This window comes from Peromyscus leucopus, chromosome 9, assembly GCF_004664715.2.
Source record: "Peromyscus leucopus breed LL Stock chromosome 9, UCI_PerLeu_2.1, whole genome shotgun sequence".
Classification (NCBI taxonomy): domain Eukaryota; kingdom Metazoa; phylum Chordata; class Mammalia; order Rodentia; family Cricetidae; genus Peromyscus; species Peromyscus leucopus.
Window position 1 is genome coordinate 90,806,562 of NC_051070.1, and position 26,626 is coordinate 90,833,187.

A 26,626-nucleotide genomic window follows, 5' to 3' on the forward strand; every position below is an offset into this window, starting at 1 on the left:
TCTCTGTCTCTGTCTCTCTCTCTCTCCAGCCCTTCTTCTCTCTCACCATCGCCGTCACTCCCCAGTCTACACACCAGTTTCCTCCCCAACCCCTGCTTCCTGGAGGGGAAGAAGCAGTGGCTTCAGGCCCACAGTCTGAAATTATCTAGCCACAAGGAAGCCTTTCCATGCAGGCTTTGGGTAATGACTAAAGTGATCAGTGATCGAAGGTTTCTTTGTCATAGAGAAGTCATCGGAGTGAATGCATGTCTCCCCTGGCAGTGGGTCTTCTTTTCTTACTGGAAGCCTTTTTGCTGAGGACATTAGCCTACTGTTGCCAGCCAACAGCCCCAAAGTTTCCCCGGAGCCCAGAGCTGCGCGCGCTGGGCCTGGACCAATGTGAGCGGGTTGTGCTTAGCCCACCCGGCGCCCTCCCCCGTGGAGCGTGCGGCTGGCCAATGACAGCCTGGCCCTGACTGCTTGGCTCTCTCTCCCCTCCCCTGTTGCTGCTCCCCTGCCCACTCTGCCCCGCCCACCCCTCTCCAGCTCCGATTGCCTCCCGCAGTGCTAGCTCCCGAAGCGCACAGCACAGCCGAGCCTCAGCGAGCCGGCACCAGCAGCCGGCGCTCCCCTCCCGTGTCTCGGGTCAGCTGCTTGCGGCCTGAAGTGGCTTCTGACCCTGGCGACCGCGGGTCAGACGAACTTCATCCCTGCAGGGAATCGGTGCGGGAGAAGACATAGCAAGGGCGAGCCATGGACCCTGTGAGCCAGGTAAAACTGAACAGGACAGGCAAAGCTGCTGGCCTAGGGCTGGGGAATGGCCGGGGATCCCGACACCTGGACAGGTGTCCCCAGCCCTCCGTTTATACTTTTTTTCTTTATCTTTCTTGTCTTATTCATCTGTAGCTGGCCTCGGCGGGCACCTTTCGGGCATTGAAAGAACCCCTTGCCTTCCTGCGAGCTCTGGAGTTGGTGAGTAGCTGGGAGGCAGCAGCTGCCAGGTGGAAAGAGGTCAAGTGGGGCGCTCTCTGCCCAGGTCTATTCACAGCCTGGGGTCCAGCCTCCTTCAATCCTGGCTGCTCCCGAGATGCTGTTCCGGGACTGCTAGGTAGGGTCGAGGTCACACTAGGATTCCAGAGGGAATGTGAATGCATTTGTGCAGGAGCCGGAATCACCTCCCTTAGAAACGTGCTGGCCAGCAGGGCTGGTGGGGAAGCGGGGGTGGGGGTGGAGGGTGGGAGGGTGAAGGAGAAGCCTCCAGGGAGCTCTGGTCTCTTCCCTGGACCCCTGTGAGCCAGAGGCCACGCGGGATAGGTACCCAGGAATGCTGTTGGAGAGCTGGGAGGACTTGTCTAAGCTGGAAAAGTTGGTCAGCACAGGAACAGCGTCTGTTCTGGATGGTGATACTCACAGCTCTGAGATCACTGCTCTGCTGGAAGCTCCAGCTAGAGGGAGACTCCAGGATGCTTTAGTGAGCGTATAGAAGAGAGGACTTCCCTAGTATCATTTCTCTACCGTGGAGACTCCTATTAGACTCTTCTGGCTTTTCCCAGACGAATCCTTAATCTGCTTTCTTCCAGGGTTGGGCTGTGGGAAGTTATATTGCTCCTCTGGCGTGTTTCTGTTTTAAATACCTACCTCAAGAGTCCTGTGGTAATTTGTCTGTAGACAGGAGCAAGATACAAAAATGGTTCCTCATGAGGCCTCATGGGGCAATGGCAATGTTGTTGGCTGGAATGATAGTTATCAGAAGTGAAGTCTGTGGGTCACACATTTCCTCTTGCTAGGAGCTCTGCAAGGCGAGAGAAGCCATCTGAACAGAAAGTTCAAAGCCCGTCATGTGGCATTAATCACAGGCGCTAACACTGACTAGCTAGGAAATTATGTAAGAGCCTGTTCTGGGTTTCAGAGGTAGAGACAAAGCATGTGTCTGGATTTGACTACAAATTTTGACTATGATATAAACGTGCGTCACTACTCCAGAGAGTGTGACACATGTTTATATCATAGTCCCAGTAATTGCACCTGCCCGGTTCACTGATCTAAACAACAGTGCCTGAATGGATGATCAGTTTAACCTCTTCAAGAAAGTTCTTTAAGAAGGCTCCAGCTACTGGCTTTCAGTTGGCTCTTCTGATACTGTTTTCCTTTTACATTGTGTATGTGTGTGTGTGTGTGTGTGTGTGTGTGTGTGTGTGTGTGTACATCAAGGCCATTGTGCACATGTGGAGGTCAAAAGACAATATGAGGGTTAGTTCTCTCATTCCACTTACGTAGATTTCTGGGATGGAACTCAGATTGTCAAGTTTGGCAGCAAGGGCTTTTATCTGTTGAAAGACTCTGCCTGTCTTAGTATTGTTTTGTTGTTGCTGCTGTTTGATTGGTTTTGTTTTTTTCCTTGTTGCCAAGTCCAACAAACAATGCTATTCTCACAGCTGAAGGATCTTTTAGTTGTCTTCCTCAACCTCCTGATGCGTTCATTCACTTAGCCATCCACCCAGCACTTCTTGTGAAGGAGTGGCTTCTTAAGAATCAAACAGTGCTCCAATTGCCAGCTTATTTGACCCCAGAGCTCAGGAACCTGAGGCCACTTTCTGATACAACCTGTAACTATCCCACATTGTCATTGACTTGAAATATCACTCATTCTTAAACTAATTTTTGCCCTTACTCACTAGGTTTCTGTTGATAAATTTCAAAGCTTGGTCAGTCTGAGAGTTTGCTTAGATCACAGCTTTCCAGACACTGAATTGAAGCATGAGGAAGCTGTTCATCAACCGTCATTCTGAACAAGCCCCTGTAGGTGATTCTCAGATGCACCAGGCTGATGAAACACGGCTCTTGGGTACACGCTGTCTCTTCAGAACACAAAGGCACTGTCATTTAGCTCTGTGAACATTTACATCTCACTTTTCACACTATAGGCCTGGGAAAGATGTTTGTCTTCTTTTTTTTTCTCAGCTGAAATGTTAACTTCTCAATAAAGAGTGTCTCATACCCCTACTCCCATTTCTGACCCCCAAACTGAGTGATTCACTCCATTTCTGGGATTCTCTTACTTTTGATTCATTTATTCGTGAGAAGCATCACACTGTATTTCATTTCATTATAGGCTGTTTTTCTTGAGAGTGCAGGGTTACAGCACTGGACAGAGGAAGAGCCAGTATCCACCAGTGTGAGGACCGTGACATGTGGAGCCTGGTAACATCAGGTGGAAGTGCACTCTCCTAGTACAATGGAGTTTGTCTCATCTCTGTATCTTTCACTAGCCCCATTCAGAACACTTGGTAAAGAGCAAGTGATCTGAAACACTGTCCATTGGTAATGATAGAGTACCAAATAGTCGAGGTTCTCTGTTTCTGTAGAAGTTGACGAAGTGATAGAAAGTAGCTTTGAGGCTGAGTCTTCAACCTTTAAACTATAAACCTTTTCAGCATTTATCCCACAGAAATAAAAGTCCATATAGAGGTATATGTCCCATAGTCCACTTTTGTTTTTATAATAGGGTTTTTTTTAAAATAATAATTCGCCTTAAATTGGATAGCTGTTACATCAGAGATTTCTTTCTCATAGTTCTGAAGGCTGGAAGTTTCAATCACAGGCTGGCAGATTCTGTGTCTGGCAAGGGCTCACACTCTGGTTCACAGATGGCACCTTCTCTCTGTCCTTATCTGCCCTTTGTAAGGGCACTAATGCTGTTTATGAGGGTTCTTTCCTTGTGAGTTACTCATGTCCCATCTAATACTGCCATTTGGGAGATTTGGTTTTAACATGTAAATGTTGGAAGATACATACACATCTAAACCACAACAATATGTTCAATGGCATCTATTGCAACATCATTTGCAGTTGGAAAGAATGGAAACAACTCATAAATCCATGTAGAAAAATATCTCAACATGTAATTTGTGTAAATGATACTATGATTAAAGACAATCAACTTAATATTCATTTACAATCAGTTAACTTAATATTCATTCACATGGAAGTTGAGGCCTATAATCCTCATTGATACAATTATTAAATGTGAAAAAATGAATCCAGGCATGGTGGTATACAACTGTACTCCAAGCATTAAGGAGGCTGAGGCAGGAGGATCAGTCTGGGATACACAGTGAGATTCTCTTTCAAAATAATTCTTAAAAATAGAAAAGAAAGAAAGTAAGATTTCCTTCTTTTTAACTATTTCTTAAAACCTTAAATAGAGAAGAACAACGTTCATTCTCTTAATCAGTATGTAAATGATGTGCTCCGTCAGATGTGCGGGGTACTTGCACAGCACAACATACTCTTTACAAAAAGAAAATTGTGTGTGTGTGTGTGTGTGTGTGTGTGTTATATGAACATAGAAGGAAGCATAACAGTATATACAACTAAAATATAAATAGTGATTTTTTTTTTACAAGATGCAACTTGGTAGTCAGTGATAGAGAGCGGAGCAGGAAAGTCAGGAAAATCAAAATTGCAGACATATCACTTGTCTACAGTCACACATGTGAGTGATTCTTAGGAACCCGTGTTATAAGTGTTTTTTTCTGTGGATGGACCATTTGAACTGGTTGGCATCCAAAAGCATCCTCTACTTTGGGGTTTATTGCCTTAAGGGGAAGATGCACTTCATATATTCTTTCCTTATGGAGAGCTTGTGGATGAGATATATTTAAAGTCTTAATAGCTCAGAAAAGCTTGGAGGGAAAAGCCTTAACCACTGTCAAATGTCCTGGGAAAGACTTCCCCATCCTTGATCTCTACTTAAACGAGGTCAGGGGACTTTTACAAACTGTTCAAAACCAGAGATTCAAAACAAAGACCTGACTCTGGTAGTCTGTTTCATTTATTCCCTGATGAGAAATTATGTGCTATAAATCTCTTAACTCACTATTTGAAAATGTTATAAAATACCTTAATTTATCCTGTTTTTGTATTTTCAAAAGCTATGTACATATTACCCTGTCTTCTACTGGTCTTTCTTTTTTGTTACTTTAATACTGCAAAGTCCTCCTCCTCCTCCTCCTCCTCCTCCTCCTCTTCCTCCTCCTCCTCTTCCTGCTCTTTCTTCTCTCTCTCTCTCTCTCTCTCTCTCTCTCTCTCTCTCTCTCTCTCCCTCTCTCTCTCTCTCTCTCTCTCTCAACATGTGTAAACATAAACACATTATTTCTTCTGCACTCAACATGTTCGTGTTGCTCAGGACACAATAATGCTTCAAATACTAGCACTGCTGGAGCAGTCCTGAAGGACTACTTTCCCCTGGTGATGCTGTATAGTTTGACTATTACTCTAGAACTATTCTATGTGACTTGACTAGCCCTCTAACACTATTGCTGTGTGGCTTGACTAGTCCTCTATCACTACTCTGTGTGGGTTGACTAGTCCTCTAGCATTATGCTGTAGCTCCAGATTCTGCCCTTACGGAATAAACTTGCCGGATTCCTCTAATTCTTATTCTCGATATCCTTCTCTAATTTTACTATAACATGTCTACTACTCTGGACTTCACATTTCTTTCTAATTTTTGTTTCTGCTCCTCTACCTCCCTGATGAGGCCAGCCAATCCAGATATGCATGTAGTCTATTTAGATGATCATACTAGCATTTATATAATTTCCATTCCTGAAGCTAAATTCTAAGCTATATTCTCCAAGAAATATCACGCTTGTATCTGCTTTTTTGCTATCAAGAGATAACACACATAACTCCTGCTACTGGTGACAATCAATTGGTACCTATAACAGAATGTGATATAATGATGTTATATGAGTAAGAGAAGGATAATCACACTCCTCTGCAAGCTTCAGATGAAGATACATCTCATATGTCATGTTGTTTTGTATGACATCATTTCACCTTGGGGCTCAGGGATGCTAACTAACTCATGGAGAACAAAGCCACTGGAAATGCCAAAGCCAAGTCTTGCCAGCCTCCCCTCGAACTGTATGTCTCAAAGTGCTACAGTCTTCTTCCTCTCATGCGGCAGGCCCTTGGTGTATCCAGTCCCAAAGTTTCAAAGATTTAAAAGCAAATGCTATTGTACTTCATATTGTTTATCACTTCCATCAAGATATATAATTGAGACCTTTTCTGAAAATGCCAAAGAATGTCTGCTTTTAGAGAAAATTCAACAGATATCTGTTGTCTTTCATATTTGGCTTCATTTTCTGCTCATTGTTAGTTAACTGAGCAATTTTATTTAAAATCTTTTTTTTTCACATAAATGTCCACATTTTATGACATTATAAAGTCAATAATCTAATCACATTTTATTGTCATCCTTTTGTTTTGCATACAATAAGCAACTCCCTTTTCCCTCTGATATAAGCAAGATGAGGAGTGATAATGTAAAACATCAAAATCCAGAGTGGCAGTCTTCCATTAAGAGTCTAATGTACTTAGTGCTAAGTTAATGTGTATTTAATTATAACCTCACCTCTGTCAAAATTGTGTTCAGTTGGACTATGGACTATGAGTGGATGCATGCATGATGCACAGCAGCACCCTAGAATTCAGCACATAAGGCTTTCTGAGTTTACTGAGGCAGCTGACATAAGGGCCCATCAGAACAGGGAAGAATAAGAGAGTGAAATTCTCTCAAGAGGATTCAAACCTGTCCCTATCACAGGTATAATGTGAGGAGGAAACAGTCCTGCACTAGTTTTTAAAAATTCTAGATATGCAGGATAGGTGTGTGTCAGACCAGGGCCTTCCTAATGTCTTTGTCTTCTGTAGGCTGTGTTTCTCTTCTGTTGCATTTGTGCATATATCCTTGATCCCTAGTGCAGCCAAATCTGATGAGAATGACTAAAGTCACAAGGCCAGCACAGCTGCTTGACAAAGATTCAGCAAAGCTGAGCCATATGATGGCCGCCATGTCACTTTTGGTCTTCATCTCCACACGTTGCATATTTGAGGGACTTTTAATATTTGTACTATTTAAGGATATTGGGTTGGTAGGAAATCATTTATGCCTTCTCTGAGGAGTACTGCTTCTAAGCTTCCCTAGGAAAGTCCTGAGCATATTACCCCTCCCTCTTTTAGAGAGATATCCTTATCTACTTGAAGGTCTTCCTGGTGCCTTGGAGGTTGTGACACACATACACAAGTCAGAGATCTCTTTATGAGATATTCTTGAAACACCTGCCCCTGCACTTACTCAGGAACAAGATAATTAAAACAAAGTAAATTTTAAAAAGTCAACAAAATTTGGTGGGCTAGAGGAGTTGGCCAAAAATCAGATTACAAGCCTCTTCTCACTGTACACTCAGGCGATTATGTGGCATATACAGCAACAAAGTTAGACATAGAGACTTATATTGATGGGCAAAGAATGGTGTGGAAGGATGATAAAAGAATGAGGTGTCAGGAACTCTCTTTCTTAGAAAAGTTAGCTCGTGCAAGGCCACAGTGGGGTCATATGACCAAGAAGCCAAAGAATGCCAGGATTAGGAATATAAATAAATTCTATGAAGAAAAAAGAAATTTAAAAAATTGTATTATGCCACAATTGAATACTAACTGCAGCAGCTTTGGCCTGAGGATTTTTCTTGAGCACTCTGACCATTAAGAGTTAATATAGTGCTCAGGACATGGCAATCTGCCAGGGTTGATTTGGAGGTTTTCTTATGTCTAGCATCCTTGAAGCCACAGAACTGCCAGCCCCAGAATAGGCTATCATATGCTTCTATATTCTTAAAAATTGGGTTATGGGGTTGATGAGTACAAATGGTTATAAAAGATAACTGTTTATCAATGATAATTAAACTTGAGGAAAAATGATTGTAAAAGATAACTCTGTTCTGTCATGGTTTATCAGTGATGACTAAAAGATATGGAAGAGGAAGTGAAATACATGTCCAAAAACAAAAAAGAAATGATCTATGTTTTGAAACAACATGAATCTATCCATGCTTACTGAATTCTGTATAAATAAAGAAGTGCCTGACTGTTAGTTAGTCAAGGTCCAAGACTGCCACCACCACTTGGCCTGGCTCACTCCTGCCCTCGCCTACTCCTTGCCTCCTCTCTAGAGCCTGTCAACCACAGGTGCATGCCCCGGCAGTTTTCCGGCATTAGCTTAGCCTTACTGTGAGAGTGTTTCCTCACCTGAACACTGGAGAGAACACCCCTTGCATGTCTTCCCACAGTGTCAGAAATTTTAAAAGAAATAATGTGTGTCCACAGTGAGTGAGTGAGTGCCCTGACAGTGATGGTGCTTCTCATGGTGACCCAATCACAGAGGGCTGCTGGGTGGAGGATGTGCTGAGGGCTGAGGTGTGCGAGCTTGAACTCGGCTCCCCACTGGGCTGAGTCCTTCTTTCTTACACAGCCTCCACCTTTTAGCCTCTGCTTCAGACTCTTCAGAAGTTACAAGAGTGAGGGAGGATCAGACCTCAAGGATGACTCAGTCAGTAAAGTGCTTGTTCTATGCCATGGAAAAAGCTGGGCATGGTGGCATGTGCTTATGATCCCAAAAATGGGGGTTGGAAACAGGAGGATCCTTAGGATTTGCTCTTCAATCAAATCAGCCTCCCTAACTGGATGAGTTTCAGGCCACAGAGAGATCCTGTCTCAGAAGTAAATAAATCAATAAATGTGAATGATGCTTAACAAACAAATATACAAGACTGTCCTCTGGTCCCCACATGCACACGTATACACGCACACCATTCATGGACAAGTACACATACACATGCACACATGCAGAGACACACAAAAGAGAAAGTTGAGACTAACTCATCACCCAAACAAACAGGCGCACAGGAGGGAATCCAGATCACCCTTCCCCTCTTCTATCTGAAGCCTGTTTCATGCTCTGTACATGTTTTCACTTCTCAGACAATTGGCTATTCAGAGGCCCTGGTGATTTGTTTCTTGCTGAGCAGGTGGCTTTCTCACATGTCAGTTCCTCTGTTTGGACCATTCCATTTCCCTTCTTACCCAACCCCAACTAGGTAGTGAATTATTTTTCATCTGGGTGTCAGCATGGATAGGAGGCATTGCTGGGTGATGCTGACTTCTTAAGGGAGTTTAGAGCATACTCCTCAGTGGTGAATTTGCATTCTAGCCAAAGCAGACTGTGATCATATTCATCTGCTCATTTTAAAGATGTAGTGCGGCTCTTGGTATACAGAAGGGCTGACTCCAAGAACATCTGCTTATCCTTCTATAGCTCCCAGGGCCTGGGGGCTACTCAATATTAGATGGAAGAAGCAAGGGAAGGAGGGAAGAGAGAGACAGAATGGAGGATGAATGAGTGAATTCTAGAGAACACTGGCCTTCATAAAATCTGTTGTGAAGAATTGTAAGGACTCCGCGGAAGTATATATTAAGCTGTTAGTCTTAGTTGGAAAAGAGATTAACTCAAATAAACTGAGTGAAATGTTGAAGAGATATAGTATGGACATTCTCACCAGCTAGTTTCAGAAGAGAGCCCTTATAAAAATAATAGTTAAGAACTGAAATAGGCCCCGGCTCATAGCTCAGTGTTCAGTGACCCAAGCAGCAAGAGTCCTTTAGCAAGATGGCTGTCATTGCAGTATTTCAGACACTGAGCTGCTTTCCCTGTCCACATATTCTGTCTGGTTCTTGTTTATTCTAACCAAGATTCTCATCTGATACCCTGGGAGGTGGAATGCAATTGCCTCAGCTGATCATTTTTTCAGTTTAACCCAACTATCAACCGCAGGCCATATCATAAGCCAACAAACTAGTGTATAAATTCATTTCCCACAAGCCCAATGTCCAGAGTTATTCTGTCACTTGTGGCTTGATCTTAAAGGATCATGAGAGTCAAGCCATTCTCCTCTAGACCATCCTTTCCAATGGAGTAGTAGCAGGGACCATCTTTAAACTTATGAGCACAACAGGCCCAATGATAGGTCTGTATGTAGGTGGTAAAAAGAGATGATTTCCAGGGCTGGGGAGATGGCTCAGCAGTGCTCTTCCAGAGGACCCAGGTTCAATTCCCAGTACCTACATGACAGGTCACAACTGTCTGTAACTTCAAGATCTGACACCCTCACATAGACATACATGCAGACAAAACACCAATGCACATAAAAATAAAATACATTATTAAAAAAAAAGATGACTTCCAACAGATGACTGGACAATGGAAATGTGTATGTATGTGTATGTTGTGTGTGGAGTGTGTGTTTATATATTGTGTTGTATTTGAGTGTGTGTGTGTGTGGTGCATGTATGTGGAGTGTGTATGAGTGTGTGTGTGGTGTTCATTAATGTGCTATAAAACAGGAAATTTGTAGAAATATCATTGGCTTGCTCCAGGTGACAAATGCTGTCTGTTTTGTGAAGGAGAACAGGAATTATTTGATAATCAAAATCCACCTGAGGCTTGAAGAAATGTGGGTTTGGAATCAGCCATGTGCTAGAGTTCTGGCCCTTTTTAATTTGTGTTTATTTTATTTTATTTTTTAAAGCTGTGGAATCCTCACTGGTCCATTGCAATCAAATGGGTGTCAGAACTGTCACATCTTTGGCCTGCTTGTAAGGGTTGAATTTTAGCAAAACCTCCAGCAGTGTCTGGTCAGTACCACAGCTGTGGGACTGGACCTGGAGAAGACCTTGTTAGTGATGATGCTGTATTTACAGTTGCAATGAAGTCTCTCCAGATGTCTAGTACTGTATAAAGAGTTTGCTCAATGAGTACTGTTATATCAGTGATGGTGTGTGTGTGTGTGTGTGTGTGTGTGTGTGTGTGTGTGTGTGTGTTTGCTTCTATTGTCTTCCCACTGGAAAAACGGTGCACGGTGGGATGACCATAAACCACACACAAATAGCGTTAATTCTAATATGTGGATTCAAGCAGATTTCCACTTGCTGTTAATGATTTGTTTGATTTTCATTATGTTCTGAGGACTAATTAATAACCTTGTTTATAAATAGAGTGATCAAATCATTTGCCAAAAGGCAGACAACTAGTAAGTAATAAAGGATGTGAATCTAATCAGACACCAAACTCCATGGCCTGAATCATCTTCCTGAATTCTCTCTATTAATAGAGAATCCTCATTCATGCCTAGATCTAGGGTATCAGTGACTCCCCCCACTCCAACAACAGTAATAGAAAAGGCACGTGTCTATATCTGTATTTATCACCTACTAATAAAATACAAGACCTTAGCAATTTAAATTTTTCTTTTCATTCTTACTTCAGTTTCCTTTCTACTATCAAATACAACCAGAAATTAAAACAAAATTTAAATGTTAAGTGCCCTCAAAAGAGCTTCTCAGGGACTTTCTTACTAATCAAAAATATTCCTGTTTCTTCAGAAAAATTTTATTTATCTTGTATACTTATAGAATATTCATTCACTAGTCCACTCCTTAAAGAATTCAAATTTAGAAATCTGTTATAGACATATGCCCAGGAAGACATCTGGGGAATTTAGGAAATCTCTAGATATTTAGCAAGATTATAAACACTTAGATTCCTTTGGATGTTCGGGAAATTACTTAAGCCAAATGCGTTCCATCATTGGTGATGGGGAATGAGTGACTTTTATCTGCTTCCTGTGTGTGTGAGAACCATGATTCCTTAGATTTGTTATTTGGAGGATTTGTGTGTCAGAGAAGAAGACATTCCTCTGTAGTGTTAACAGGAAATGCTCATCCGCCCATCTGGTCGACTGTAGACACCTTGGCTCTGCTTTTCTACAATGACTTCACCTGATTGTTTTGCTTGCACCTGACAGACAGATTGCTGGCATGCTGGACTCCTTCCTGAGATCGAGGGCCAGAGTTACAAAGGAACGGGGTTGCATTGAGGAGTGATTCTAGAAAACTGACAGGTACTGGCCCATGATCAGAGTGAAACATGGCGCTCTTCAGAAGCATTACATCTGGAAAAGGAGGTGGCTGGCCAAGTAGAGACTATAGCATGATTTAGACTGTGCCAAGAGGCCAGGTGTGGCGGCACATGCATTTAGTTCCAGAACTCAGAAGTCAGAAACAGGCAAAGCTGTGAGTTCAAGGCCAACCTGGTCTATAGAGTGAGTTCTAGTTCAGCTAGGGATGCAAAGTGGGGCCATGACACAAAAGAAAGAAAAGAAAATAGACTGAATTTGGAACCATACAACTTTGAGCTCAACCATCAACCTTGGATATGTTCATGGACAAATCAACTTCACTGAGCCTCAAGTTTCTTAGGGATTTTCACCTACATCAAAGATGTATTAAAAAATGTAACTGACAGCTAAGAATCCTTGAGCAAACTCCCTTATCAATTTTTGAACTATAAAATGGGATGGGCATTTAGAATACAAAATTATGGGATGAATTGAACTAGACATGTATGAAAGTTCCCATTCAAAGTCTCACTGATGTTGACTGTCCCTATATCTAGAAATTAAAGCTTGGGCTAGGCATACAGCTCAGTGCTGATGCACTTGTCTAGCATTGATTTACTGTTTAGCCTTACAAAACACAAGAACAAAAACATCAAAACAAACAAAAGGCTGAGGTCAGGTACCTGGGAATTTTTCCTCTGAGGTAATGCCCACTGGCTTCCTTTCATGTTCATCTGCCACCACAGCTCTGTGAAGAAATAGGGAAGGTGTGTTTTCATCTGCCGTGTCTATTAAATGAGGTTTATTCAAGAACTTTCACTGTCAGACTTTTCAATTCCATTTATGAAGCTATTGAAAGAAAATCACAATTATTCATGAGATCACCAACGTCACTCAGGGGTTTATATTTGGAATTTATTTTAAAGTACATATGCATGCTGGTGAAATGGTCCAATGGTAACAACATTTTTTGTATAGACATGCGGACTCGAGCTTTAAGCCTAACACCCAAGTAACATACAAGCCAGGCATGGTCTTGTACATGCCTGCAACCACAGAACTATGGCTAGGAGTGGAGATGGGGAATTACTGGGGCTTGCTTGTTTCCAGCCTCAACCAAAAAAATAAATAAACTGCAAAAAATACAAGCACCAATCTATTTGGTATATTTGGCAGCATGGCATGCATGAGAGAGGGAGGATGTCATTCTGAGCTGGCTGAAGATCCTCCTTGGTCCCTCACTAGCTGTATTACCAAACCAACGCACTTTAGAAGACAACTGTAAGACCTGAATGAAGATGGGCTAGCCAAGTGGTACATGTTCATAAGAGACTGCTCCAAAGGAACAACTCAGAGAGCAATAGAAGAGGGTGGCCAATGCCCTCCTTTGGCCTCTGCATACCAACATAAAGGATCATACCAACATAAACATACATTCATACTCTAAACACAGACACACACACACACACACACACACACACACACACACACACACGCACGCACGCACGCACGCACGCACGCAACATTGATTTTCAAAAAGATAAACAGGGCAACTATACCTCTATTAGATACCACAGGATAAAAAATAAAAATTCCATGGCCAGAAATGGGTTACTTCTTTTGAAATTGTTGGACAATGAGCTCACACAGACCTCCAAACATTACAGGGCATTGCCATTGATCTTTATTAACCACAGAACTTGGTGGTAAGTTGAAGACACCACACACTTGAATCATAGACCAGGATGAAATCAAGTTGGGATGGACCTGGATGGTTCCTACTTAACAGCTAGCTTTCATAGTGCTAAAAGGTTGTGAGCTATGAGAGGAGAAAAAGTAATCACCAACTATAACCTGCGAAGAACTCTGTGAGCTACAACAGTGACGAGACAGACTCCTGGTACAACTGCAGCGGCAGCATGATGGAGGTAACCAAGCACTTTCTGATTAGATTTAAGTCCTTTTCCTTAAGTTAAAACTCATACCTGGAACCATTATCAGGGAAAGGACCTATGACTACATATGTCGTAGGTTCTAGGAGACCCTACTACTATTATTTTGCTAAATAGACACAGTATTAACCCAACTCCTAATGATGTCTCATCATACCCATTGATTAGTGCATCTATCAGTCATCATCTGAGTACAGCTTCTGTTTTCAATAGGCGGTGATTGACATAGAGAATCACACTGAAATGGAGAATAAGAAACTGCAGAATGCTTAGCTTTCCGGGGAAATATATACTGCACCCTCTCTCCCAAGACTCTTGACCCTGCAGAAGATGGGGCAGGAAGAGTAAAAGCCAGAGGCAGTGGATGATGTCAAGGAAACAACTTGACAAAGCAAGGTAGCAGCACATATGAACTCACAGCATGTATAGAACCTGTGCAAACTTAAACCAAACAAAATCCCAGCATGTAAAGAGAGGTTGGGCACACAATTCCACCCCTAACCCTGGAGTGACTGTGGGGAAAAGGATCAGTTTTCTCTAATGTTATAGCCCTGTAAATAGAGTGTGTTTCAGTGGAAGACAATAGGTCCAAGAATATTTGGGCATCACAAATTGTGATTGAAAGGTGTTTAAAAATAGACACAAAGTTGGGTTAGGGAGAGAGAAGTGGATCTGAGAAGAATTGGTAGCAAATATAATCAAAACATTATACCAAACTCAAATAATAAAAATGCAAAAGATGATAAAGTGTTATGTGTAACCAGCATTGAACTTTAGATACCTTGGCAGAAAATAACAGTTTAGTGTCAGAAGTAGGTAGATTTGAAGAGTAAATGCTGTTCTTTACTTCTTTCACCTTCAAACATGTACCTTGGCCCAGCCTATCTTCATTCACGTCTTCTAATGGCCTTCTTAAGTACACTGGTTCAGTAATACAGTTGGTGCGTGAGCAAGCGGGACCTTCAGCTATCTCCACCTGACCACCTGCCTCTCTCTTGCATGCTGTGCTGACAATCATACCAAGTAGGCTGGTGCTTGCATTTGAAAGTAGGTGATGGTAGTGGCTGTTTCGCACAAGGTAATTTGAACTATTTTGTGTACTCATAGTATGTCTATTAATTAAGATCACAAAAATAAGCAAAAGCCAGTAAGTAAAAATTATCCAGTGTTCTGCTAAGAGCTAACTGAGCTAATATTTTGAAAATATATTTTAAGGGTACTTTAATACACTTTTGTGTACACATGTATTTTCCCTCTGAAATGATATCCTAATTTTCCAGGCCTGTGGAACCAAGTAAATTATGTACCACACATGAGGATGTTTTAGTCAATGACAGTTGCTAAAACAGGCTATCACAATGGTGGCCTCATAAGGCTACAGCACAAATCAAAATGTCGCTGTCTTATCCTGTATAAGCAAACTATCCTACGAAGCCCAATGATGAGTCACCTATTGATATATATTTCTCAAAACCTATTTCAAACATTAAGTGATGCCTGATTGTATCACAGACAACAGAAATTTCAAAGTTCTGTAAGCAAAGCTTTGAGATCAGGATGTGGAAAACTCTAAATCCTTTCATAGTTCATGAGGAAGAATCTGATCTATACTCTTCTCCAAATCCTAGTGCTTTGGTGACAGTCTTTGGTGTTCTTTGAGTTATGGATCATCCATCCCTCCAGTCTCTCTTCTTTCTATGACACTCGTGTGTGTGTGTGTGTGTGTGTGTGTGTGTGTGTGTGTGTGTGTGCATGATACCAGTCATACTGAGTTAGGAGCTTACTACTATCACACACACACATACACACACACACACACACACACACACACACACACACACACACACTTAGCAACTTGATCTGCTTGACCTTGGTTCCAAATAAAGTCATATTATGAAGTACTAGAGTTGGGATTTCATCATGGGAATCTTCCTTCAAAAGTGGGAAGAAGGCCCATTTCCCTTGATAGTAAAGAGCCTTAGAATAGGGGTGGACCATTCGGCCACCTTCTTTCCTCTCTTTAGTATAGTGTGAATTGTGCTTTCGTGATAAATACTAAATAAAATGTATCTCTCAACAACTTCAACAGCTGTATACTGTGATAGTATGTGCTTGTAGTTGAGGTTATCTTACTAACCCGTAAGTTAGTTTTCAAATGCATATTATAGTCTTCGTAAAACCTGTAAGGATTCCTGTGAAGATATACACTTGCTGTGGCTCTAATGCACTTAACTTTGCTGTTTTTAATTTTAACATGTGTGTCTGTGTGTTGTATGCACAGATGCATGTACTCATGCACATGTGGAGATCAGAGGAGGACATTGGGTTTCCTACTCAATCACTCTCTGCCTTATTCCATTCAGATAGGTCTGTTAATGAAGCTGGAGCTATGCTGTTAATCCTCTTTTCTTTGTACCTCATAGTGCTTAGATTACACACACACACACACACACAGAGAGAGAGAGAGAGAGAGAGAGAGAGAGAGAGAGAGAGAGAGAGAGAGAGAGAGAGAGAGAGAGATTATTCCAAGGATTCCAAGGTTCAAATTCTACATGCATGATGTTGTTCGAATCTTAGATGGTCTTTTAGTAAAAAAAAAACCCAGAGCCAGATATGAGGGTGAAAGCTGAAAGATCAGAGAAGCAGAGCAGCCAGCCACTAGTTCTTACCTCTACAGAAGCCTCAGTCTAAAGAGAGCGAGTCCCTGTTTCCTCACGCCTTCTATACCTTTCTCTGCTATGCCATATTGCTTTCTGGGATTAAAGGCATGTGTGCTTCCCAAGCAAAGACATGAGATCTCAAGTGCTGGAATTAAAGGTGTGTGCCACCACTGCCTGTCTCTGTGTCTAATCTAGTGGCTAGCTCTGCCTCTGATCCTCAAGCAAGTTTATTAGGGGACACAATATATGACCACAGCAGAGCAAGCACTCTTACCCACCAATGACTCTCTACAATTCTGGCCAGCCTACTTTTTAGTTGGAGAGGGCCTGGCTCAAAGTACTATATATTTTAAAGATATTTGAAAAAAGATTAATAAATTGCTCTCCAATGAACTTTGGAGACATCATTGCCAGTTATATGTTTTTTTTCCTAATATAATATGAAGTCTAGTTGAATCGTTGCTTCTTTATTCTCTCTCACATTAAATTGTACATTCTTTGTGAAGATTGTAGTCTGGCTTTAATTTGGAAATACATAAATAAACAGAATTGATTTATGAAGCAATAGCCACAGCTGCTGAACTCACGCAGCTGTTCACATGAACCTTTATACAAGCTGCTACGTTTGACTTTCTGGGTCATGGTATGAATTCAATATTGGAAATTATTTAGATCTCTGTGTCCTGACTTGGCCAGAGACAACCATTATCTTTCTTTACCTGAACTATAGGCAGATATACATGTAATTTTGAGAATATTAAAGGTAGTTGTTACTACTGTCACAGTCTTTCAGAACAGAAATAATTTCATACAATAAATTGGAATTTAGACCATTCTAGTTTAAATTTTGTTTATAATTCACATTAAATTTACTTATTCCAAATGTGTCTTATTTTATTTTTAGTGGTAGTCTAAGTCTCAGCCTGTGTTCATGGCATTTCTGAAATTGTACCTCACATGTATGTGTGTTTGAGTCAGATGTGCACAGTTCTATGAATGAGAATGTGGTTGGGGACGGGAGGCACTCAGAACATTAGTGGTTCTCTTTTGGGAAATGTAGACTAGGAAGAGTGTTATTGCACCACTCTTGCAGCTATAGTCCATTTTTGTTGTTGTTGTTTTTCAAGACAGGGTTTCTCTGTGTAGTTTTGGTGCCTGTCCTGGTTCTTGCTCTGTAGACCAGGCTGTCCTTGAACTCACAGAGATCCATCTGGCTCCGCCTCCTGAGTGCTGGGATTAAAGGTGTGCCACCACTGCCTGGTAGCTATGGTCGATTTGAGCATCATGAAGAGGTTGGGGTAAGAAGACTTTATTGAAGGCAAAATGAAGAGGGTTGCAAAAGATAGTTTGAAATAATTATCCTGGCTATATGGATTAATCACAAATCTAGTGCTACTCCCAGTTAGAGGATGGACAGTTGTCCTTGCAGAAGTGCTTGTGAATGATTGCAATGGGCCCTGTGTAAGCTACGGTTTTGATACTCTACTTTGTGGTGGTCACCAATAGCAGTCAAATATGAGAACCTTTCCATCTCTCTTCCTGCTTTATGTTTTTGTAGAAACTCACACAAGTGATTCCAACTTTTACAAATGTATGCGTGTTCATTTTCTTTCTCTTTAGGAAAAGAATCTGAGGCTTAACAAAAAGTGAACAGTAGTCCAGTGTGCTCATGTAATAATAGCAGCACTGACTTTTGACCCCAGGTCTGCTTGGCCTCCAGAAAGGACCCTGTGTACTTATCCTAGCAGAAATAAAATTTCATCCTCCTCTGGAGATCCAATCTGTATAAATGGCTAAAATCCATCAGAGCAAAGTGAACAAGATGATGGATGGTCAGAACTTACTCGGTGTTCTTCTCAGTTATGTGATCAGTGCTGCTGTGGGCAGGCAAAACAAACTCCGAGATTCAGTTGCAGAAAAGCAAAGTTCCTTTGAGTCTGGGTCTCATGTGGCCTGGCTGGCCTGGCTGGTCTGGCAAACTCACTGTGCAGTTGAGGCTGGTCTTAAACCCTTGATGCACCTGCCTCCCACCTCCCAACTGTGGAGATCACAGCTATGTGCCACCACACCTGGCTCCAAGTTCAGTTTTAGAAGGTTTTGTCTGGTTAGAACAGTAATGAAAGGGTGGTGTTGTTCTATTTGAGCTGAAATTATTTTATTTGTGGAAAGTACAGCCATGGTTGCTTAGGCAAGTGGGGAAGCATTTTAGAAAAACAAGAGGATGAGGTGTTCCTGGATTTTCTGTTTTGTTCTCTTTTGGTTGTGTAATAGAAAAACTATTAAAACAGAAAGTTACCAAGAAAAAACATTTAAGTTCTTCTCTTTTTACTAAAGACAATAGATTTATCATTGTATATCACTCACTTTAAAGGCTGTAGGGCCTGGGAGAATGAAGCTGATAAATGTGGCAGACTAAAGTCCCATGCACAATTAACTTTATTTAGAGCATCAGACAATTTATGCGTTGAGGGTTAAGAGAGGTCACATGAGTAAAGTTCAAATGAGCTCAGGCTGTGTACATTCTGAGTAACAGTAGCAAGTGGCCCCGGTAATGTGAAGCAAACCTGCTCCTCTCTGCTACACCTGAGAGGGACATGAAAGCACATTCCAAGAACAATCCCAAAACACTGAGGCCTGTGACTCTTGTCCTGTTTTCTTCTCACAAGGACTTAGAATTCTCCTCACATAGCTCCATTCCTGTGCTGTGTTTCAACAGTCATAAACTCTCCTATTAAAAATAAAAAGTGTTCAATAGTGAATTCACTTAAACAGTTCTAGCAGAAATGATATCATCTCTCTTCCAATTGATGAATCCATACCTTCTGGATAATGCCAACATAGCTTTCCAATTCATTTTATGGAATTAATATAACTTTGAAAACAAATCAAGCAAATATATTAAATTATAATCTAGTATTATTAATTAGTTTATAAACAAAACCCTTTAAATATAAGCATGTCATATGTTGCATTATATGAAACTTAAGTTGTTAATCCCAATGGGTGAAAAATAAGATGACTGCCACAATTTTTGAGCCAAATTTGAAGATATGTAGAACTGAATGGTATCGTAAAATAAAATAAAAGGAAAAAAATTTTGAAGCAAGCTCTATTAAATGCTAGGGAGGCCTACCTATACCTGGGATTCCCAGAGTATGGCACCAAAGTTCATTAGTCAGGGGCTTATAAAGGCAAAACCCACAAAGCTACATATTTCCTGACTTTGTCTAATCAGGGGCAAGCATACATCCTAATGTACTTTCTGCCTACGTACTCCTACCTATGTACATCCTGTGCAGTATGTCCTTGGGGCAGCCAAGCTTGTTTACAGAAGTGAAAAATACATGGATTGTTATCTTACATGAATAGCCCCCAGCATTCCAGGAAGTTATCTGTCCTTCAGCAAGTGGGACTTACAGGTTAGAGGCATTTTTGTTTTATAGATCTCTTAAGCACAGTAATTTCAACTTAAAACATAATGGTAGCCATCACCCCCCACACACACACACACTTGAGCTATATCATGAGTCAAATCCTTGATTCTGTAGTGGGTATCTGTTTATAATGGGATCTAATAACCATCATCTTAATGGCACCCAGACAGGAATTTATGTATGTAGTTAAGACATTAATGAAGCTAAGGCCAACAGTAATTAATAGAAATAGAAGGGCCAAAGGTTCTGTGACAGCAGATATCAGAGATACTATCCAGGAGGAGAACAAAATGAGAATGAGAACCAGTCATTTATTTCATCTCAGGTCCAATTTTGTCTGTTTTTTTTTTTTTCCTACTCTATTATCTCTAATGATTCCTGAGTGATTTGAATAAAAAAAAACTTTTCTCTTATAGTCACACAATAACCTGCTTGTTCTGCAGAGTACTTTGAGTGTCCTATCATATTGTAGAACTACTTTAGCTAATGAATCTATCTGTTGCTTGATCTTGGTCTACTTGGTTTTAACAAGTACCTTTCTGATAATGAGTGGTGGTATGCCAATAGACACTATAATATAGCCATTTTATGCCCTTTGCCAGGGAGTTTCCTTTGGACCTAATATTCTAGTTTCTTATTGATGATGAGGGGCAATGTATTGTCTTCTGTAACTACTTCTTGCTGAAATTAGGACATTGTTGTCAGGGACAAGAAAGACTGAGCTGCTAGCTAAAGGCCACAAGGGAATTCAGGTAATGGGGCATTCATTAGAGGGATCTGGTTAGCTGACTCAGCTGAAGAGACAGAGAGCTATCACATTGATTAGACTGGATCACACCAGCTTTCAGTAAGTCCAGGGCTCACAGCCATTTGGAACAGTTTGTGTCTGCAGTTGATTCCTGGATGGTGTCTATCTAGTGGAAATTGCTGAAACAGATATAGGCTAGGGACAGAAGTTAAAGTTAAGAGACTGAAAGGAAAATTTTCGATTTGGAGTTTCCCTATCAGGAATAGGCAGTAGGTAGGGAAGCTTAGGCTATTGATTAACATGACAGAGTACTAACCTGGAGTCTATTTGGCCTGTGGTTTCAGGTTGTGATTCTGAAGCTTACATGAATTGTTTGTTTACAAAAAGAGATAAAAAGTTTTAGGTATATTAGCACCACCACTGTTTGTAATCTGTTCTGAAATCCATATTGTAGAAAAAGCAGCTAATGGGTCTGTAGAACAGCTGGAGTGGACGTGTGCCTCTGAGTCATAGCAAAAATGATGGCTTTGGGTTCAAAAGCATGAACATACTTTCCTCTGTCCAGAGGGCTGGATATACAGATTGGACAGAGGTATTTTTAGCTCAATGAAAAGCACCTTTAAGTCTATGCTAAGAAGACAAAGAAAATTTAAAATCTTGACCATGTGACTGATAGAAGTATTCAGTGTTTTACCAAATTATCAGAACTCCATTGATCAATGTTAAAACTCTGAACATTTGAAATCTTAGTAGAATAGTAGAATAGAAAAGAAGTCTGAAACATTTCTCATTACCTTATGTCATTTTCTTAAACCTTTATAACTTGCATTTACATACCTTAAAACATTTTCATAGACCCTCACAACTTACTTAAGCTTGAAACCTTTTTTTTCTATCCAGTCATTTACCATGAGAAACAAGTGGTTGATTACTGAGAGCAGTGATTGCAAAGCTTGTTTCTTTAAATAAAGTAATAGTAAAAAGTTACACCTGAAACCTGTTTATCCTTTAATATGAAGCCTGTTAGCCAGGCAAACCTGTCTGCCTTTCTCAGCAGGAGATCTAGTAGCTCTAGAAAATGAAGGCCATATTTTTACATATGAAATGAACTAACAAGGTAGTTACAGCCTTGGGGAAGGAACTGTTTCCTGTAGTTGCCAAACTAACAAAGCTACAATTAGCTGTCAACACTATCAGAGATCTGAGAAGGATAAATTATAGCATGAAGTATAAGCCAAATGGCCTCTGTATTGATCAAAATGACAGAGACTTACCAGCTACATGGATGGGCACCCCAGTCTCCTCCTGTAGTCTTGGTAGCTTCTCTAGGGGTGGGCAGAGGTCCTAGATTTTCAGTTGCTGCAGAGGACAGCATAGGGCTCCAGACCCAGAAGGTGCAAGAGTTTTCCTGTGAATAAGAAACTTGGGAGAACTGGCCTACCATGGGAGAACTGGCCTACCATGGGAGAACTGGCCTACCACGACTTAAGCAGGGCAGGGCAGTCAACCCAACAGTGTTCCCAGGTTGTGCAGGGCTTTGGCAGCAGGCCAGGCATGGGACAGTTTTTCCCAGTGGTTAGTGTTACCACAATCCAGGTCTGTGTGACATCTGTCTTCTTTGGAGACCTTAGGGTTACCTCTAGAAGCTGGCATGTCTATCTATCACAGAAAGATTTTCCCATTAACCATTTTAAGTGCCATATTCAGCAAATCTCTGAAAAGTTTTGAGGGCCATTTATTAAGTATTCCTGATTTTAAACAGACTTTCCTTGTTTTTATTTACTTCCTTTATGTTTATACTTAAAAACATATACAGAAGGCTAAATAAGTTTACAATAAGTTATTAACTTTTATAAGATTAGGATTTGAAATTTTATCCCTTTTGGTTTAGCCTTAAAAAAAAATAACAGTTTTAGAATTGAGCTCTTTTAGTACCAAAATAAAGCTTAAACTCATAAATATAGTCTATAGAGAGATTGGCAACTTTACTTTCCTGGTCCTTTCATAGTGCACAGTTACAGAATATCATAGTTTCTTATATGACACAGTTTATCAAAAATATCTAAAGCTTAACAAATTTAGCAAAGACAAGGAGGCTAGACAGACATTCCAAAGTCAGTCTCCATTGGTAAGGAGAGACATTCTATAGGCTCTTTGCCAGACTGCTTAGGACATTATCTCGCTGCATCACAAGGCAGGAATATCCCAGTTTCTGATGCTTAATGTTTGGTGCTCAAGGATTACATATTAATAAGGACAACACAATATAAAAATATGAAATATTTTGTAAACTTAAAATGTCACATAGCCTTATAAACAAGTATTTTTAAATTTTTTCTTTAAAAAATTCATTTTTTAAATTAAAACATGTTTTGGTAAAACTCTAAAATTTTCTTTTTAAAAAAATATTAAAATCAAATTGTGGATTCCTACAATATCAAAAAATAAAGTATTTCTTTTCTTCAAGAGGGAAGAAACAGGGCTCAACCATGATGTGAACAAGGCAAAACCAAACTCTGACATTGCAAGCAACTCAATGCTCAATATCTGGGATTCACTCACAGTCCTCTGGCCTCCTCCAAGGGGCCTAGGTTACCTCTCTGGCTCTGCCCTCTCAGCAGCACATGCAGACTGTCTTATAGGCTCCAGCTGGCTCCATTTCATTACAGATGTTGTTCCTGGTGGCCATCATATGGCACCAGCATCTTCAAAACCGCTGAGGTCCCCCATTGCAACCGGGCTGCACCTCCACCACCAGCCTGCCTTGGGCTCTCCCCCAGAAATGCCAGTCCTGCCACACAGTGCCAAACCTCAGGTGTTCTCCATAACACCTTCCTGCCTTTATAACCAACATCACCTAAATGATTCTTGCATTACAAAGTTCGCCTGTCAGCAGGAGGTATGTTTTGTATATGAACACATGGAGGTGTAGCTTAAACAAGCACTGCTGTTAAATCCTATCTTATGTAAGCTTTCTTTTTCATCTTATGATTTTGTTTTTAGGACAATAATTATCATGCAAAACTCCATCCTAATGCAAAGTAACTTGGAGACCTTTTGTTGCCTCCTTGGTTGGTTTATACCACGTGGTCACCTTTAATCATGATGGCACTTATCCTGTCACACGGCACTTACCCTGTCTAACCTTAGTAAACATGGCTACCAGCCACATTTTTCCTCCATCCTCATGGTGGTCATCAGATAAGATGGCAGCAAGCCACATGTTGCTTACATCCCAAGATGACTGGCATCATGCACATAATTCACTTAAGATTACCTATAAATAGATCTATAACTATCAACCCTGTGTTACGAGTTTTAAGTTAACTTTTTTATTACAGATTTTGCAGATTTTTAACTATACCCAATAAACTTACAAATCTTGATGTACATAAAGTTCACATAATATTTTTACAAATCTTGAGATGAAGTTTTTATCTTAGCAATAATTTAAGGCAGTTAAATGAAACTAATAGTCAAATTTTTTTCTGTTTTGCTTTGCTCTCTTTTCTCTGTCACAGATTCAGTTGGCTCATCTAACATGGACAAAGAGGAGACTTTTAAATAAGCATGCTGGGGTCTAGAGAAGAGAGAGGCATAGCCCAATCCAGAGCTAGCTTTTCAATAAATTAGACCAGCATAAAACAATTTTAATATTATCAACACCCAAAAGACATTTGAATCTCTGCTAAACTGAATCTAGTATCGAGAAAGGTCAGAGATAAGAAATTCTGAGCCCTGGCCATCAAAGCAGCCATGGTGAGCAGCAGCGGCCATGGCAGGCAGTGGCAGAGACACTACAGCACATAGTAACCCTAAGACAAAAGGTAACATTTGAATTTTACAAACTTCAGCAATTCTTATTTATTTTTAACACTTTTTGTGTATTTCCATATTCTGGTGAATTTTGTATATTCACACAGTCATGCTTTGCTTAATGGCAGGAATATCTTCTGAGCAATGCATCATTAGGTGATTTCATTACTATGCTAACTGGTTCCATCTAGATAAAGATTTGCTTTGGCAAGTACTTTTCTCCACAATCAGCTGATCCAGAGTTTTCAAACACTCTTCAGCTGCCTTCAAATCAGCACTTGCAACCTCAACACCCACTCTCACATGTGATGAATAACAATTTTTAAATCATTTAAACCACTCAGAGCCAATAAATTTCTTGTTGCTTTTGGATGAGATTGCTTAGGGTGCCTCTGTATCAGTAATAGAGTGAGAAATACCTGACATAGGTCCTGGTCCAGCTTTGACTGGTCTTATCGCCTTCAACAAAGCACATCCTTCAACAGCATCCACAACATCCTTCTTGCTCTTCACACAGTGGTGGTCATGTGGGGGATAGCTGATGGTCAAGCAAAACCACTAGCTTCTAGTTCTTGATCATTTTAAATCTCACTTCCAGCTCAACCACTTAGCATTAGCAATATTTTGTTTGCTTGGAGCCATGATGAATAAAGCAAAAATATTAATCAAGCACCAGATAGAAGGATGCAAAACAAGAGCAGCTGCTGTCTGTGTGATGTGTTGCTTTACAGTGAATGTTATAAGTGGGACTATACTCTAAAACAATGACTAAAAACTTGCGTACAGGGGGCTGGAGAGGTGGCTCAGTGGTTAAGAGCAATGGTTGCTCTTTCAGAGGTCCTGAATTCAAATCAGCAAACACATTGTTGCTCAGAACCATCTATAATGGGACCTGATGCCCTCTTCTTTCATGTATACTTAAAGGAAGACAGAGAACTCATGTATATAGATAAATACATCTTTTTAAAAAAGGATAGTATAGGAAACAAACTAGTAAGATCATGAATGGCTGCCATCTAGCATTCTGTGCCATATATAACCAATTGTGCTCCTGTGACACAATGGTACACTCAGTAGGTTGGTTACAATGGGTGTCACATAAGCACCTTCATGTCACCAGGAAACAGAAAATTTTCAGCTTTTTTCATTTTTTAAGGTATTAGTGAACCACAATGTACAGGCAGTCTGTCAGAAATGGAGACACTGTCATAGCACATGATCTTACATTGATTTTAAATATTGAACTAAAAATATAAATCTAATAACCTTATTTGCTCTTCATATGCAAATGAACTTCATATTCAAAGGTACTGATTTTTTTTAGCATAAGAGTAGCTCATGGTTCTAGTCAATATTTCTTAATAAGTCAAGTCTTTCAGTGAGGGCAGAATAAAAACTATCAAGTCTGAAAAATCAGATGTGATACACAGAAATCAAAATAGTTTCACCAAGATTTAGCTAGCAAGAAAAATCATGTTGAGGGGATGGAGAGAGTTCAGTGAAATCACCTAGGCAAGAGTACTTGCAACAAAAGCCCCGAGAACCTGAATTCAGAACCCATGTAAAAAGCCATGCATGGTTGTCTGTGCCTATAACTCTAGTGCATTGGTGAATGGAGACAGGAAGATTGTTGTGACTAGCCACTAGCTTAGCTCCATGTTTAGTAGGAGACCCTTTCTGGAGAGAATAAGGCAAAAAGTGATAGAGAAGGACAAGCTACGAATTCTCAAAGGCATATGCATCCATACATACAATCACATGCACCTATACCACATCCACACTTAAATAAAAGAATATGCAAACTTAAGTCTTTGGGGGTAACTTATTAAGACATGATATCAGTTAGCAGACATAAATGACCAAAGTAGTGAAATGTGGAGGGTGATAAACCAATATGAAGATATTTAATGGAATTGTCACCCCCTTGGGAAACTGGTGCTTACATTGGGAGCTCAGAGCAGCGCAGACAATACCTCTCAGCTGTGAAGTAAGAAAGAAAGAGCAGGAATGTGAAAGGTAATGCTAGTAAAAACCGGCAAGGGAATGGAGAAGCCACAGGGCCCGGAATGGAAATGAAACCACCCTGAGGGCACTGATGAAATGCCAGCACCATGGACAGCAGGGAGTGTCTGTGGACCAGTGTGGGACCTGTGTTGGGGATGACTGTGTTACCAGAATGCCCTCCTGGAAAAGAAACAGAGAAATGTGGCTTTATGCCCAGGCATGTGATACTGCC

The 26,626-nt window shown here is 40.7% G+C and overlaps 1 protein-coding gene across 1 annotated transcript in view; it reads left to right on the forward strand.

Annotated features, from left to right (window-relative positions):
* Positions 1–518: 518 nt before the first annotated feature.
* Positions 519–26,626, forward strand: part of Synpr (synaptoporin) — a 349,008-nt gene continuing 322,900 nt past the window's right edge. The window contains exons 1-2 of the mRNA XM_028894513.2: positions 519–750; positions 886–951. Coding sequence (XP_028750346.1) covers positions 733–750; positions 886–951 — 84 coding nt within the window. The 5' untranslated portion in view covers positions 519–732. The remainder of the gene's footprint in view (positions 751–885; positions 952–26,626) is intronic.